Genomic DNA, 17,822 nt, shown 5'->3' on the forward strand with positions numbered 1-17,822 from the left:
TATATATATATATATATATATATATATATATATATGTGTGTGTGTGTGTGTGTGTGTTTGAAGTACTGTTTCTTACTTGGAACATTACCACCTTTCCTTTTTCATATTATTCGGAAAAGAATCTAGTGGTAGAATTAACTGTTCCAGAAAATAATGTTAGAAGTTAATAGTAAGATTGCATATTGGCATCACAAGTTCGTCCTACCATATGAAAAAAAAATATATATATATATACATATATATTGCTGAAATCTTTTTCAATATATTCCAAGAAAAACTTGTAAGGATGCAAGCCTTCACATTCAAGACTACATAGACAGAACACAGTATGTGATGTGATGATGGAGTGTGCAGTTGTGCACTGAATCATCCCACTATGACCTTAGCCTGAAGACACTGTAAGATGTAATGTTTCACAACAAGTCACATCATTATAAGGCCCGGCATGGCCAGGTGGTTAGAGCACTCGACTCCCAATCTGAGGGTCACGGGTTCGAATCCCCGTCACACCAAACATGCTCACCCTTTCAGCCGTGGGGACTTTATAATGTGACGGTCAATCCCACTATTCGTTCGTAAAAGAGTAGCCCAAGAGTTGGCAGTGCATGGTGATGACTAGCTGCCTTCCCTCTAGTCTTACACTGCTAAATTGGGGACGGCTACCGCAGATAGCCCTCGTGTAGCTTTGCACAAAATTCAAAAGCAAACAAACAAACACATCATTATGATTGTGCAAGTAACCATGTGCTTAGTCATTCCACTAGAATCTTAGCCCTAGGACACTATAAGATTCAGTAACGAAATGTCACACAATATGTTATGTCAATGAGTTGGTACATCTAATCATGTATCAACTCATTCCACACTGGCCTTAGCCCAATGACATTTTATGGTTTAATGAAGTCAATAAGTCATGTCATTAAGATGATGTGCATTATCTTGCACCAAGTCATTACCCTCTGTCCTTAGCCCAGGGACACTACACTATTAAGGGGGTGCATGTCTCAACCTTCAGAAGAAGGTGAGGACTTCCCTCATATTTATTTATGGTGGGAATTGGAAACAGGTAAGCCTGCTAGTATTTAAGAAGATGGCAAAGGAAAGGTGAAATAGAAGTAGTTAAGATGGGTGACTTGATTGACAAATTATTGCCTCAAAAGATGTGGCATTCCTTACCTTTCAAACTATCAACTGGTGTTTCATGATAGAATGTGTACAGTGTACATTATGTGATACTCGATTATTATATAGCTAGGACAGTTTGGTTGATAGACAAACCAACAACTGAAAGAGTATTGGGACCCTTACTTTCCTAGCTTTCAAGTGATATTTGGTGGCAAGATGTTGGTCTGATGTTTTGTAATAATTGCTCAGTTTATCTACTTGAATTGTAGTGGAACTTGTGTGGAGCAGACCATGTGAATATTGCTATATTAAAGCTAGAAAAATTGATATTATTAGATGAAAATTCTAGGGAAAGTTTCAGTTGTATTTAACTGTTAATGATAACTGGGGATTCTAATGAATGAACTGAAGAGAGTCTGCAATCCTTTCTCTTTGAGCACTCAGGTTAAGTTTTGTGGGGAATGTTAAACAGGCATTTGACTACAGAAGATTTCCGAGTGAACTCACAATGTTATGTGCATAAATTGGCGTAACTTTGTTTGTGTCGCTGTGTGACATCACACCTTATGGTCTGGTTGGAACACACCAATTTTCCTGAAGTGCAGTCAGAAGGCTCTATTCTAACCCAGCACAGAAAATTATCAGTCTATAAATCAGCCAAAATTTGTACAATTTTGCTATATTTTGCTTTATTGATTTTCACATTTATGTTAGTGGATTTTTCAAAACCTCTAGATCACACTGTTGATGAAATAAACATTGCAGTTTGGACTAATTGATGTATCATGACAATGAAAAACTTTTGCTGTTGTTCCTTGTGTACCAATAAAATTGGACTGTGTGTGTATGCATGCCTTTTGTAATTGTCAATATGAAATGTGATCTGCATGAACATTTTTAGTAGAATGGTCTATTTTTGTTCATTTACATCTGCAATTACTTTGTTTTCATGGCATCACTTGAGTTGGGGTAATTCTAATTCATAGGGTTGCATCAGCAAGTATTACCTTAATGTGCTTTTTAAAAAGCATGTGGAGTAAGTACTATTCAATTTCTAAAGAAACCATAAAGCCATTCAGTGGTGATGTCATGTAAGATGAATTTAAGCATTGGTTGTAATATGATGCAGTAATTGAAGCATGTGTGAAACACCTGTTTTGTAGTATGTATTCAATCAGTTTGTATGTGCCTTACATACACAAATATGATATATACAAGAGTCAAGCCATGACCTGACCCTTTCTTGTAAAGGGTCAGCTAGAACCAGAAGTAGAGCACATTCCACATTTTATAAAGATCATGAATTATGATCAACTTGTTTAGAAATGATATTTAGACCAAACATTTTGTAATACACAAAAAGTTTGAAAATAATTTGATACATAATGCACCAACCAAGCTTATTTCTGAATCAAAACTACTTAAAAACAACATGTACATTATGTTTTCTTTCATTTTGAATGACCAAATCATGATCATATGATGATTTTACCTTTCAAGACTAAATCACATAAGCTACAAAGATTTCAGTTACCAAAACTGCAAGCATTCTTTCACCAATATCAATGAAATTAATAGGTTCAACATCTTTCAGTCTAAACATTTCAAGCCAATCATCGAGTTTCCACTAAAATCACATCACAATATTTCAAGCCAAATTCTCTAGTCACTTGAAAATATTGTAAATTGTCTGAAGTGGTGTTTCTTCAGGATTCCTCCAGAATTTAACCTCAATCACTATGGTAAGTGCATGCTACACCATCAGCAGATGATAAAGAAGACACACAAATGATGTATCATCCTGCATTGGGCTGCAGTCTTTAAGTGTTATGGGCAGTTCACCATAGTCCTGAGTGCAGTATATTGTTAGGAAATTCACAAGACTATGCCCAATGAACAAGTCAAAATTACAAATTAATCCAACCTGAGATAGGTCAAAGGTTCAGTCAGCAACATAAAGTTAAGATGTCATCACGATTAACAGCCTGCATATGTTGCAAGATCAGCAAACTGTAAATATTGTACATATCCTTCAGTTATATATAAACTGTGCTTTTTCTTTTATTAGTTTTTTTTACATTGTAATTTCTTTGCATTTAATTTCATATTGTAATTAGTTTAAGCTATGTTTTATTTTGGTTTGTGCTGTTTAGATTTTGTTTTTATGTTTTACATGTACATTTAAATATATGCAACTTTTGTAGGTTGTAGAATATCAGTTTTTGTCATCAGTTTTAATTTTGATTGTTTATAACTGACCATCATTCTTTGTTTTTACTGTATATTTTAATTTTGTATTTGGTTTTGTTTACTTTATAATTCTTGTTTGTAATTTTGATTATTTCATTAAGACTTTGCTCTATGCTTTATATTTTGCATTACTTTGAATTGTATTATTTGGAATTTATGTGTTACACTTTGTTGTCTTTGTGTAGGTGTTGTGTGTGTGTCACCAAAGAGAAATGATTACAGCATTTTACAAGACAACCTTTATTTATTTATTAATTCAGCTAGTAATCTTAATTTTAAAGTTCAGAGTGGGATGCCTCTGAGATAAAGAAGGGGGAATTGTAATGACTGAAATAAACCTTAATTTTACCCTTGTATAACTAGTTTAGAATATATTTATAGTGAGATATATTCAGGTAAACTTTTTACATTTTTTGCAGTTGTTCTGCAGGTAGTATGGAAGTCTTGTTAACCAAATGTCAAATAGTTGTAAACAGGTACTAATCCTTTTACTCAGTTAAAGATTGCATATTCCACTGGCTAGAAACTTCTGACACTTTGGCCCTGTGTCCACCCCCTTGGGAGGAGTGAGCTCATTTCAAAGGGTAGCATAGATATTTGTATAAATTGAATTTGGAATTTTTCTACCCCTAAATGCTATACCATTGATGTACATACCATTGGATTTTGGTATGTAACAATGTAGTTTTTTGTCTGAATTTCAATGGTAAATTAGAATTATCTTTGTCCTGTACAGATATGGATTTAAATTACTCTTAACCATTCACTTCACCCTAGAGGCCAGCCAGTTTAAGTACTTATGAATAAATATTTGGTGTCCTTGTTCACTTTTGTTCATGTTTTCTTTGCTGTCTGTGTCTGATTTATTCTTTCCATAACATTGCATTACACTTATGATTTGTGCCCCGATGTTGGATATTTGTTTTGTGGCTGCATTTTTTATTTTTTCAAGTGTGTGTGTATATATATATAATATACATACACACACATAAAGTCTAGCTTTCAGTCACACTAAACATAACTAGTTCTAATAATATGTTGTATAGAATATGAGTGTGGAAAGAAATTTTACACTTATCAAATGACAGCCACCTACTCCTATGAGTGATTTCTGTGATAATATTTGATAGAAAGTTACAAATTAAGTCAATTGTATATATGTTTGATATCAGTTATGATTGATTTATAGATGTGTTTGTAGTGTTAACTGTAATTTTTAAACAACATTTAATTAGTATGGCTTTTTCTTGATATTTCTTGAATAAAAAAAGTATTGGCTAAATTCAATACTTTTCTATACAGTTGACTTGAGTCAGGAAAGCAGCACTAACTTTTTTTTCACAATACTCATCAACCAATGTAATTTAAGTCAAGTCCTATTTGATTATATTGAATGAGCTACTACATTTTAGGCTTAAGCTGTAAAGAAAAACTTAGTTTTGCGTTTGTTTTTGTGAGGATTACTGAAGAATTAAAGGACTTGGTTCAGATGTTTAAAATTTTGCAGTTAACGTGAATTATTTTCGGAATTTGTTGGATAGGTATATATATATATATATATATATATATACACTACACACACACATATATATATCTATATATATATATGAAGGACTATATTACAGTTTTTAATGAGAAGTGATTTCAGTTGGCTGACATGCCTTTTTTTTCATCCTATCTTTCTTAAGCAAGTACGATGTCAGAAAAATGTGCCCTGACTTTAGACTTATTGTATCAATTATTACAAATTGAAATCACCAGAAAACTCAGCTTAACACAACAGTATTAATAGTATTAGATTTTTGTAAAACTAATTCTCCACCGTTTTTGTGAGAAAAGTATTGCTTTGAAATATGTATATACAAAATATATGTCAGGTGAAAAAAGCTTCCTCATAAATTAAAAGTTTTTTTTTAAGTGAGTGAAATAAATTCTTTGTCTGTGTGATAAAAAGGTTTTTTTCATGGATAAAGAACTTTGATGTGAATAAAATTTTCAACTCTATATGCAAAATATATTGCGTACTGTGATAAAAATGTTTTGTCATGCGTGTTGTCATCAGGTAAGTGTGTTTGGTTGTGGGGAACATGAATGATTTGCACAAATTGTTCCTGTGTTCAACAATTTAGTATATTTAAAGAATTAAAGCTTCATTGGACATGAAAAATCAGTAAAAGTTAAGTAAAATATGTACAATTTTGTGTGTGAATGTTATATTAACAAGTAAAAAAGTGATATACAAATTTTTACAGAAAAGAGCACCTTATTTGCTGGTGCATGTGCATTTAATTTCCAGACTGTTGAGTATTTCCTTCATAAATGTTTATAATGACTTAGTTTGATTTGAAATATAGTCCATATGTGTATGGATATATACTGATCTTTATTAATGTTTTTCAGCTTAGTGGTTAAGAGAACAGAACACTCGTCAGGATATAGACCTGACTGTAAGTAATTGCTTTTCTATGTCATTTCTGAAAATATTTAAAATTCATATTAATTTTTTGCATGTCATTTTGTTTACTACTAGCTGCGTTTGATGTGTTTGTTTGTGTGTGTGTGTGTGTGTGTGGCTTTAATATCACTTTGTGAGCACTGCACTTAGTGGTGTGCTGCAGTTTTTTTTTATAGTTTCCAGATGTGCCTTGGAGGAAGCACTCATCTATAGAATAGTAATATATAATTTGTTTATTAAAGATACCAGACTTTCATAAGATTTCAAATTTGCATAAGCATTAGATATGTTCATTCATAGTTATGAAAACATTTCACAACACAGGTCAATTTTTGATACATGGTACCTTATGTTTTAAGCATTTCTGTATGTTTTGATGTAATGAAAGATTACAAGCAGGAAAAAACTTTTAATCACAAAGACTATATGAGGCTCTTGCGTATATGTGGGATGAAAGACATGAAAGAGTCAATTATAAACCTGATGAAATGACTAAATGATTTTAGAATTTTATCATCATTCCTCCTTTCATTAGCACTTGACACTTGAGTAATAGACAGAAACCCTCAAATTTATCATCAGGATCTAAATAAACAATATTTTCCCTAGCATCGTACCCATTACTTTTAATAAAAAGCTTAGTTTATATACATATATGTAAGAATAACAAACTATATTATCTTAATTTTATTGTCTTTTTTTTTCCAATAGACTGTGGGTTTGAGGTCCCAGCAAAGTTTATTGTGGGATATGCTATAGACTATAATGAGCATTTTAGAGACCTTAATGTAAGTATAATGTTTTTTTTTGTTTGGGTGGTTTTTGGATGAAGTTAGATAAATATTGATGGATGCAGTTATATTGTGAATTATACTTTGTGAGTAATTGTGTTGAACTAAAATGCAATTTGTGTAATAATTTTATACATGCTGATTATTAGATTTAAGATAATGGCCAAATGGCAGACTTTTCATAAAAGTGTAGTTTTACTGAAAATCATGATTTTACTGTTTTTAGGAAGCTTTCCTCATATGTTCAGCCATACTAAAACCATTTTGAATTTCTAGATAATTTGACATCTACATCCAAAACATAAGGCATTTTAGTTTCTTGGTTGGTTTATCATCCCTTGTTAAGAAAATATTTAAAAAAAAGGGGGGGGGGCAAATTGCTTGATTTGTACGTATGAGTGACCTATTCAGGTTGCAGGTTTACAGATTACTTCTATTTGAGAATTAGCTTCAAGTTAAACAAATGCTTTACATTAACAAAATGTATTCTTATGATAATGGTAAAGACTTGAAAAATAGTGTTTTTGGTTATTTTAACCATATTATAGTCAGCTAAATAAATAGTTTCATTTGACATGGGCCGAGTATAAATGGGTAATCATGATATGTGTGGACAATTTGCCAATGTAGTGGTTTGTCATCACATTTGGGAGCCATGGTACAAGATGTTCAGCATGTGTATATTTAGTTCTTTGTGAAATGCCATCATATGACTTTAGGGATTTATGTCATGGCATTTTCTAAAGAAGGATGTTCATACAGTAAAATTGTTAAATAATGTAGAGTCAAAGGACACAACATCTTTAAAGAGGGACATGGAAGTGAAGAAACATGCATAGCAGAGTTCTTAGGGCAGTTATAGGCCCAAAACCACCCCCACACCAATCTGAGACAAAGTGAAGGCTGTGGTTACAAATAAAAAAACCCTCCATCTTGGGAAGCCATGTGATAAAGCTATTCATACTTCCTGGTACCATTAATAAGATAATAAACTACAATTTAAATTAATGAGGATTTACAAGGCAATAAATTTGCAAGCCTCCAGCTATACTTTAAAATCAATGGCTGTTTTCATGAGAAAGGCAGCCAATAAAGTTGGAATATCAGAAATCCTCTTTTCTATTACACATCTGCAAATTCCTTGATAAAACTGTAATGGCCTTTTGTGCTTTTGGTCTACTTAAGCATGATCTTGAAATTTTATGGCCATATACAGTGTGTAGGGGTCTGTGGAAGTTTTTCAAGATGTGTTATCTAAGATTAACTTCATTGTCCTTTGGAGAAGTTTGTTTTAATGAAAATTAGGGCAGCAAGCAACAGTGCTCAGTACAGTTTTCTGATAATTATATATCTTGATTCATAGTGTTTGTTATTATTTAACTAGTTTTTTTATTAATTCATCTCATTTAAATTAAGTATAATTTAATCAAGCAGTTGAAAGTAGAAATTTAACTTTTAAAACATAAAGCATATAAAGAAATATTTTTCGGTAACAAAACCACTTTGCAAGCAAGCTGTTCTTTGCCATATTACCTTCTATTTATGGCAGTTCATCACTTCATTAGACTTGAAGCTTGCCACCTAACAAGACATGTTATTTTGTTGCTGATAAATTATCTCAGTTAGAATGAATTGATTCTTCACAATTATCTTTATATCTTAATAGTTCTCTGTAGCTTTATGGTTGATTAACGCATTATCTCTCTTTCTCAACATTTTTCTTTTGTCTTAAATTTTGATCATTCAGAAATTTCAAAACAATAGATTGTTTCTAACATTGTCTTGTATACTCCCACCCTCTGATGCATGTTCTTTTCCCTGTAATTTAATGAAAAAGGAATATTTTTGTTGAGGTGATGAAGGTTTCATTTGGTAAGTATTTTGTAATTTATTACACTGTTCCTTTAGGCCTCCAGAACATCAACATTAATTTTGTGTTTCTAGACATGTTTTAAGAATGTCTTTGCCTTACAGCTCAATTTCCTTTTCTAAACTGCTTGAGAAGTTTGTTGTGGGATTTGTAACTTCATCTCCTCTTCCCCCTACTACTAGACTACTGAACAGAGAACTTCGTGCTTCTGAAAAATACCCCATGTTTCAGTTGGAAGACATGGAGAGATTAATGAATGAAACTCTTAAAAAATCTTTTCTATGTCATGCACTGCTACTGCATCATAGATTTGCATTTATACTGGCTCCAGCTTACTATAGTATCTCTCTTTGGTGACTTTAGTTCATTGTCCAGCCAGAGGTACATTAGTATATTTCAGATCTACCAAGTTCATTTCTTCTTCCCCCATGGCATGTTTGTCTTGATATTGTAATATTCTCTTGAGCACGAATACAAGTATCTTACTTTTATTTTGTTTTTTGTGTTGCACAGAAGTTTTTTTATAAGGTGAACATGTTTATGAAATAGATTATTTGTTTCTTCTTTTACAGCATATCTGTGTAATTAGTGATTATGGAAAACAGAAGTTTGGATCAGCAGCTGTTAAGAACAGTCTGTAAGATGCAGTGCTTGAAGATAAAACAAGTACTGCTATAAGTGCATTTGAGGAATAACACTATTACATAATTATGGCTTTATGAATTGTTTTAAATTTATATTTGTAAATGAAAACTTCGGATATTCAGGAGCAAGAAAAATGCACAGGCAAAAATGTTAATCTTTGAAAACTTTATATTTAGAAACAGATCAGCAAAAATAATAAAAAAAAATTATATAAGGACATCTTGAATACTTGCCTAGGCAAAACACCAAAATCGTGAAATAATAATGCCTAGGCAAAACACCAAAATAAAGGAATGATAATGCCTAGGCAAAACACCAAAATAAAGGAATGATAATGCATTTTGATAAATATATGTCAAATAACTTGTTAAATTTCTTTTTCTGCATATATATATATTAATCTGTGTCATATACTGAAATAGTTATGCCAGAAAGTAAGATAATGCATATAAAAATACTTTCAAAGCACTTGTAAATCATTAGAATCTGTGTGTGTTTCAATTTACACTTTGTGGCATGTCAAAATACTAAACAAAATCCCATCTACACCAGAGAAGCTAGGCTAAAATGTCTTCCAGTTAGCATGTTAAGTTAAATTTTTAACTCCTGCATTTATATAATGATCAAATCATTAGCTTACTCAGTCTCACTTTCAGGAAGTGATTGCAGACAATTACTTTTTATTAGCTTCATTCTCAATTGAATATAAATTATAAATCAGAAAATGGCATGTTATTCTCAAGTTTCATAAACTGAGTAACTGAGTAAACTAAGCATTTTCAAGTGTAAGGCAGCAGAAAATTATTCTTATCACATGCATATTACAGTTTGTATGTAAGGATCAAAGAATCAATGAGAAGTAATCATTTGATGGGACACAGTCATTCACTTGATATATGTGTAGATCCAGTTTTCAAACACGTAAAGGAATGTAGGATATTTATTGATGTTGAGTTTTGCATATTTTATTGTTTGTCTTATGGTTTGTCTGATTGCAGGGTCATTTTCAGGGTCTGTTATTTTGTAAGTTTGTGTTATCATAAAATTTCCACAACTATAAAACATAAAAATGTCTAGAAACAAGGGATGGTCAGCTTTTAAGTTTCTTTCTGTTTCACCTACGTAGATGGTGTTACATGGAGTGGGTTCTGTTTGATAAATTACCTTAATGTTAGTTTTCTTTCTGTACTTTTCATGTTGACCTCTAGTTCATATTTTTCACACAATGAGCTCAAGAGTTGTTTTATGCTATTAGCAAGTCCCATATAAAAAGGCAAAGTGCAACATACAGTGCTACTGAAATCTACATCACATGTATTGTTCTTTTTCACAACTGAAAATAATGTGTTTTACAATGTCACAATGGTAGTTATTAGTTTTAATTATTAAGTATGGCAGTACTTAATAGTGGGGATGAACAAGGTTTCCAAATAATTCACATGCCGAAAAACCACCTTATTGAATTCCTAAGCAAAAAACTGATCATACAAAGTATTGGTTACAATATATTATGTGCATATATACTAATAATATGCTAAAAAAAAGTCACATTTCTGGTATAGCAATTCAAAAATTTCTAAAACAGCAACTTTTTCATCTACTACCCACATATCTATCGGATCACATCAGCGTAGCTAGCCCCTAGTTGGTTCGGGCTATCGATACAAGATTTCTCCAGCTTACTTGACTGGTCTGTGGGTATCCACTTTTGGTATTCCAATAAATATATACAGATTCTTTTACAAATGGTAAAACATATCATGCACATACTTAAATATTTTTCAACCCAAAATGTCGCACTACATATTGATGGATAGACACGAGGTAGTTTCTAAAGGTAGATTATATACTTTATACAGTTAAAACATTAAGGAATGGTTAAAAAATTACGAATTTTAAAATGAAGTAGCGATCCTGCTACAAAAAGTAATGAAACAAGAATTAAAACCACAAATTAATCCCTACATTCGAAGCTTTATACACTTATGTGTAGAACAAAGTAAGGATTACATTTTATAAATTTGTGATTGTGGTTTTAATTATTGTAAAAGTTAAAGCTATTGGGGATATGGCCATACTGAAAGTTTATAGATGTTTTGTCAATTCCATGGACATATAAAAACTGAACAAATAAATAGGGAAAAATAATTAAAATGTTCATGGAAAATAAGGATCGTTGGTTATTTATAGAATTGCTATAAGAACTATCCAAAACAAAATAAATGCTGCAATAAAAAGTAAACAAACTAGTTGAATAGATTTTAAAATGATTTTCAAAGTAGGGATTGAAAATCATTTTAAAATCTATCCAACTGGTATCGCTTTACTTGTTTGTATTCTTTTTTATTGCAACAGTTGCTTTGTTTTGGATACTTCTTATAGCAATTCTATAAATAACCAACGATCCCTACTTTCTGTTAAAATGTTCTTTTTTTTTCCTTCCTATTTATAAAATATTTAAAGAATATTATGCTATTTTCTGGGTTTCAGTTTAAGTGAGTCTAGAGATATCTTAATACAAGTACATAGAATGTATACTGCTAGCATTATTCAACATAACCTTATTTATTTTATAAATATATATAGTATACAACTTAGACTATCTAACATTGTAATTCTCTAACACTTGATAAACGAATACAGGTATTTATTTACTGTGTCATGGACCTTAAAAATCAAAGTGATGTATTTTACATGAATAAGGACAGGCTACTTCTTAATTTATATGTTTCTATGATCTGGCAGATATTTAGTTGCAGTTCTTAAATTCCATCTACTTCATTCTTGTGATGTTTGATTTGTATGTTAATTATATAGGCAGCAAACTAATTCTTGTCGTCAAGAGTTACTAGAAATAAGTAAGAAATTTATATACTGTATTTGCTGGTGTAAAAGATGACCCTGAATTTTTTGAGGAAATTAAATGTATTTCTTTGAGGTTTAGTGTATAGAATGACCTCTATTGTCAAGCAAGTCTAGGATGTTACTTTTGTAAAGAAATTGTTATAAGTTATTTTTATACTGTGCTAACCTGTACTCTGGCGTAATCGATACAACCACAAGTGTGTTTTTTATGCTCTTCAAATGCTACAGACAGTTCAATTTGGCAAAATTTAAGTCGAAAACATGTAATAAACAACTTTACAAAGTTTTCATCACATTACAAAAAAAATACTAAAACTTAAAATATAGTGATCTACTATAAAAATACGTTCACAAAACTAGTGTATGTTACAGAAACTTTTTTTTATATAATATTAGTAACATTTTAGTATGATGGATGAGATCAGTACATTTCAAATAAAAAAATTTCTTGATTAATTGTAACTAGCATGTGAGATTGATAACTTCCAGTTATGAAGAATCAAGACAAATTATAAATATGTCATTGTAACACAGTAGATAGCATGATGTCAACACAATTACCCAAAAAAAAGCAAACAAAAGTTAAAGGAACAACTTAGTATTGGTTAAATATGCTACTAACAGGAGAGTTCTTACTGGAACTCTATTTTTGAATCTGTGTCTAAGACAAGGGATAAAATTGGGCATTGTTTTAAGAGCAAAAAGTATCATCTTATACACTGGTAAGTACAGTAATCAAAATGATGTTAGTTTCAACAAATATCAAGTATTCTAAATCAACCAAATTGTAAAGCTTTTGTAAAGTAATTAAAAACCAAAACTAATTATGTAAACGTTTCTATTTACTGTGATGAGTAACATAGTAGGGCAGAAGGCTTAAATTTTAAAGAAAATGTGTCAATAATATTGTTAACATTTCATTAAATTACCAAGAAAGTTTCAGTTGTGAAATCACCACATTAAAATAAAAGGTTTCTAATCACTAATGGTCATGCTTGTAAAGTGACACCTATAATGACTTTTAGGGCTATTGCCTATTATCATTATCAGACAAACAATAGCTCACAGTATCATGGCTGAGACAAACTGAGGTAGAGCTAAACCTATTTTACTGTTGTTGTTTTTTTGTGCAATATATAAATAATCTCATTTAACATGACACCAGCAGTAGGGCTTGTACATTTTTAATTATAATCATACAAACCATAGTACAATGATTGGGACAAGCTAAGATATAGCAGTGCCTATTTTATTATTTTGTTTGTACACAGTGAATAATCTTGTATAAATTGACTCTGGTAGTTACTTTAAGAGCTATTACATATCATCACCATCAGACAAACAATATAACTCAAACACTATAGTATTATGACTGAAACAAACCAAGATATAAGAGTACTTATTTTAATGTTTTGTTTGTACACTGGATGAATAATCGCATGTAACATGATACCATTATTAGAGCTATTATATTAGTGTTAAAAATGTTTGAATGGGGGTTACTATAAACCAGTTACTTAAAAAGTGGATTTTCTAAGGTTATTTCAAAAGCGTGTTTGAAAAATGTCACAAATTTTGGTACACCCTGGAAAGGTTTTGTATTAATCCCGTCCAGTAATGTACTAAAATAATTTTTATAAAATAGGATTTTAATTGATGTTTTATTTTATAATACAAAGAAGTGTACCTAATATCAATGAAATTTTACTAGACTAGTATCATTAGATTCCCAGTTTGCCCCTGAAGAAGAAAGGTCCACCTTTCGAAATCACTCGGGTTATAGGGTTTTTATTCGTTTCTATCAAGACTTCTTGAACCTACGTGTTTTTCTAACATCATGAATCATCTGTTATGTGTAATGAGTGCCTGGTGATACATTGTTCTGTTTTTATTTTTCTACATTAATAAAGGTATTAGAATACTTATTCAGTAGTCTTGAATCAATATTATTACAATATCTCCATGAATACCCCTTTTTAATATTATTGTTGTTTGTTATTGTTATAAATATTATATCAAGTGTTTTTAAAGGTTTTTTAGATCTTAATATCACTTCAACGTTTCAGTAGGTTGAGTAAAGTTGTTAATAAATAAAGTAGAGTAACATTTGAGCAAAATGTGTTTAAAGATACATATCTTACTAAACTTGTAAAAACTTGACTTGCATTGAACTGAAACCATGTGAATAAAAATTTAAGACAAACTTTTATTTACTATAACAATATAGCAATGGTCACGTAGGATAAATAAGACCACAATACATGTTGCAAATTGGAAATAGTGAAAAGCATTTAGATTTACACAGCAAAATTAATAATGATAATATGCCATGTATCAGATTTAAGCTCTTGTTGCAAGTATACTATGTGTTAATATCGAAAATTAAGAATTACTACGTATAGTTGTGAGAAGATGGATCTTTGTTTTTATCCAAAATTGGAAATAAAATTAAATTTTACATTAAGAGCATTTTTCCAAATGCATTTCACACAAAGGCATGCATAAGTTCTCCTGTTGTATTTTTGACCAAATGGATTACCCTTTTGCTTGAGGGCTGTGTGTGTGTGTGAGGTGGCCGGATAGGTTGCATGCCAGACTGTGAAATTGGCTGTTCTTGGTTCATGTCTTATTGCCAGAAAATCATGCTCAGCACCTTCTTGTTATGGGTGTGTTACATGAGTAAATTTTTAATGCCACATTTGATTTAGAGTGACCTAAAAGTGTGTGGGTGGGGGTGCTGCCTTCCCTCTAGTCTGTCGGTTCAAAACTAAGACAGTTAACACAGATAGCCTTTCTGTAGCTTTGTTCAAATATTACATGAAATATATTATCAATCTTTAATTTTTTTAACTGTCAGTTTAGTTAACAAAAAAATTAAAGTAATCTATCTGTTAAAGCATGAACCATGTGAACTAACAATATAAAGTTATCTATGAGTTTATGTTATCAGTTTATTTCCGTAAAATCTCCGGTTAGTGTTAACAGCATTACTTAATTAATAATGTCATGAAATCAAATGATATTTGGAAATTGACCATACATTTATATCTGTAATGGGCACACTTTTCTTTTGTTAGTATGTAGTTATACTCTGGTTTTATATGTTTGCATGTTGTTGTTTTTTGAGCCTTGGTGTTGAATTTAACATTGGATGCGTCTCTCAAATGCAGAAAAAATGTAGGTGTTTTGGATGGTGGAACAATAAATGTCTACATCCAGTAATTTAAAAATACATTTACACCTAAAAGCAATTGTGTTTTATAATCCATCATTTTGTGATTCAGGATATATCTTGTATGCAGCTACAAATGTTTTCTACAAGGAGTTAGAGAGAATCAAAAAGGGAAAACTTTACAAAGGGTCCATGCTACCTTACCACTATTGCAGAATCAGTGGTCTTCAGGATTTAACCTAATATTTGTGAGCGATATGCTCTTATGAAAATATTCTGTGCAAATTCTCCATACCAAATACCCTAACTAAAATCACCATAGCTTATTATTGGGATTGTCACCTGGGGAGATGATTCTTCACCAAAACTTTAGCCATTGGCCACCCTTGTTGTATTCATCATTATTTCTTTGTACATACCAGGCTTGCATGAATTTCTGTCACTGTTTTACTGTGGATGAGATATCTGTCTCTTTTGCAAGTTAAGTAATTGGTAGCTGATACCCCATCGTGATCACATCCATATTTGTAGCAGTTTTCTGACATATTTTCTTAGGCTTTCAGGATGTATTAGACAGAATGTTGCTATGATAAATGGCTTAGAGGAGCAATTATCACTTTCCAATTCTTAGGTAAATTTTGATCGGAACATATGTACAAAACTTTCATAATTCCACCAGTTTGTATCAGATATGATATCTGTTAACTGCAATCATCTTCAGTGGAAATAAATTACATTCTATATAAAACCAGAATCTAAAAGCTTATTCTGGATTTACTACAAAAATATTCCCTGTGAAACATAAATTTGTATTTGTTTGAAATCTTGCATTTCGATTGTTTATAAATCCAGTGTTTTACTATAAAATTACAAAAAGTTTACTTTTTTTATTATATACAATTGTGAAGATTGTGCATGTTGAAGTAATTTTTCTACACATTTTTTATCATATAGCTATATAACTTATGTTTCCACTTTAATATCAACAACTTTAGTGAAATATTTCATAAGCTTACATGTCTGAAAAATTTTTTAGAAAATATTTGAAACTGAGTTGTTGATATTTTCGTTCTTGATTCATCACATAATGAAAAAAATCTATGAACGTGTTATGCTGTTTTAATTTTACGTGAAATCGAGATCTAATGGTAATTATAAACTACTGTATGTACATTTTTCAGTTTAAATGTATATTGTATGACCTACGATCCATTGTTACATTAAATACTGGCTATATATGTACTTGTTTTGCAATTTTTTTAATTCAGTGTATGTCAATGTTTATGTTATTCAAAACCATCACAATTTCCAATGAATAAGTCATTGTATATGTATTTGAGAAAGCTCGTGTTGAATCATTTATGGACTCCATCTGCCCAAAGTTTGTGGTGAATGACATTTTGATCATGCCGAAACTACAGTGAAGAACTCGGCACGAAACCTAAAATGTTGTCTACCTGTAAACCCCACCAGCGTAAAGAGATTCAATTCCAATGAAATATAATTTGTCAAAACTATGTGAAAACACAAGTCTTTAAAAAAGCTGCTGCAGCAAAAGAATAAATTTTGAATAAAGTGTTGTATTATCTTTTTTTTTCCCCTTCTGTGGTGACATGTGATACCTAAATAAAGAATTTAGTTTGTTTTATTATGTTAAAAGTTTATTTAGTTTAGACTTGATTATTTTTTTATGTGTTTGCGTGTCTGCATGTCATGGTTAGGACTATGTGTATGCTGAGAATTCTACATAATTGTTCTGATATATATTAGCCTTTAACAAATATTGTAAAACCTCTAGACTAATGCTGTGCAAACTGAAAGTAAAAATTAAAAAATAAAGAAGTTTTAAAAGCTATCATACAAATATTGTTACTGTTACATAATATAGTAGTAACAATTAACATGGGAAAATGACATGTACGGTATATGCACAAATAGAAGGGAGGTACCATATAAAAAAGTTTGTGCACCACTGTTCTAAACCCTTAGAATAGCATACATTGTTTGAGGATTAATAAGCCAATGGAATGTAATGGGGAAAAAAACCTGGTTCCTTAACCCATTCACTGCAACTAGGACATACATTTCCCAGTCGCAATATCAGTTTTTATTTGAAAATTAAATTTGCATTTTTTAGCATGCAGGTTAGGCTTTTGTAGCAACCATAATTTGAAATTCACAAACTCTTAATGCTGCCAGAAATAAGTAACAAATATGATATTACAAAAAGTATTATGGGTGAGGTACCCCCCCCCCCAGGTTATACTACTTAGTATGTACATCCAATTAGAAGTCCGGTGTTACACTGATACAGAAAAACATCAAGATATAATTCCCCATTTTTATCTGATTCTTTCATTTTGGCACACCCTCTAATGTTGGATATAGATAATGGTACTATACACTGTATTGTAAATGTAATTCATAAGTTTATTAGATATTTAAAGCTTTTATTCCATTTGGCAAATCATGGCTTGGAAATATTGTATGCTGAATTCTGCTTCTCATGTTAAGTTTTGTTTGAGATTATTTTTCATGCAAATAATACACGAAACTCGTTCACATTTTAGATTTTGATAAAATTCCAATGTTACAACTAGCTGCTGCTGGAAATACAATATATATATATATATATATATATATATATAT

At 30.9% G+C, this 17,822-nt stretch overlaps 1 protein-coding gene across 1 annotated transcript in view; it reads left to right on the forward strand.

Moving 5' to 3' along the window:
* Positions 1-11,410, forward strand: part of LOC106470884 (hypoxanthine-guanine phosphoribosyltransferase-like) — a 17,458-nt gene extending 6,048 nt beyond the window's left edge. The window contains exons 6-8 of the mRNA XM_013931462.2: positions 5,776-5,822; positions 6,542-6,618; positions 9,064-11,410. Coding sequence (XP_013786916.1) covers positions 5,776-5,822; positions 6,542-6,618; positions 9,064-9,132 — 193 coding nt within the window. The 3' untranslated portion in view covers positions 9,133-11,410. The remainder of the gene's footprint in view (positions 1-5,775; positions 5,823-6,541; positions 6,619-9,063) is intronic.
* Positions 11,411-17,822: the final 6,412 nt, after the last annotated feature.

Source organism: Limulus polyphemus, unplaced genomic scaffold, assembly GCF_000517525.1.
Source record: "Limulus polyphemus unplaced genomic scaffold, Limulus_polyphemus-2.1.2 Scaffold107, whole genome shotgun sequence".
Taxonomy (NCBI): domain Eukaryota; kingdom Metazoa; phylum Arthropoda; class Merostomata; order Xiphosura; family Limulidae; genus Limulus; species Limulus polyphemus.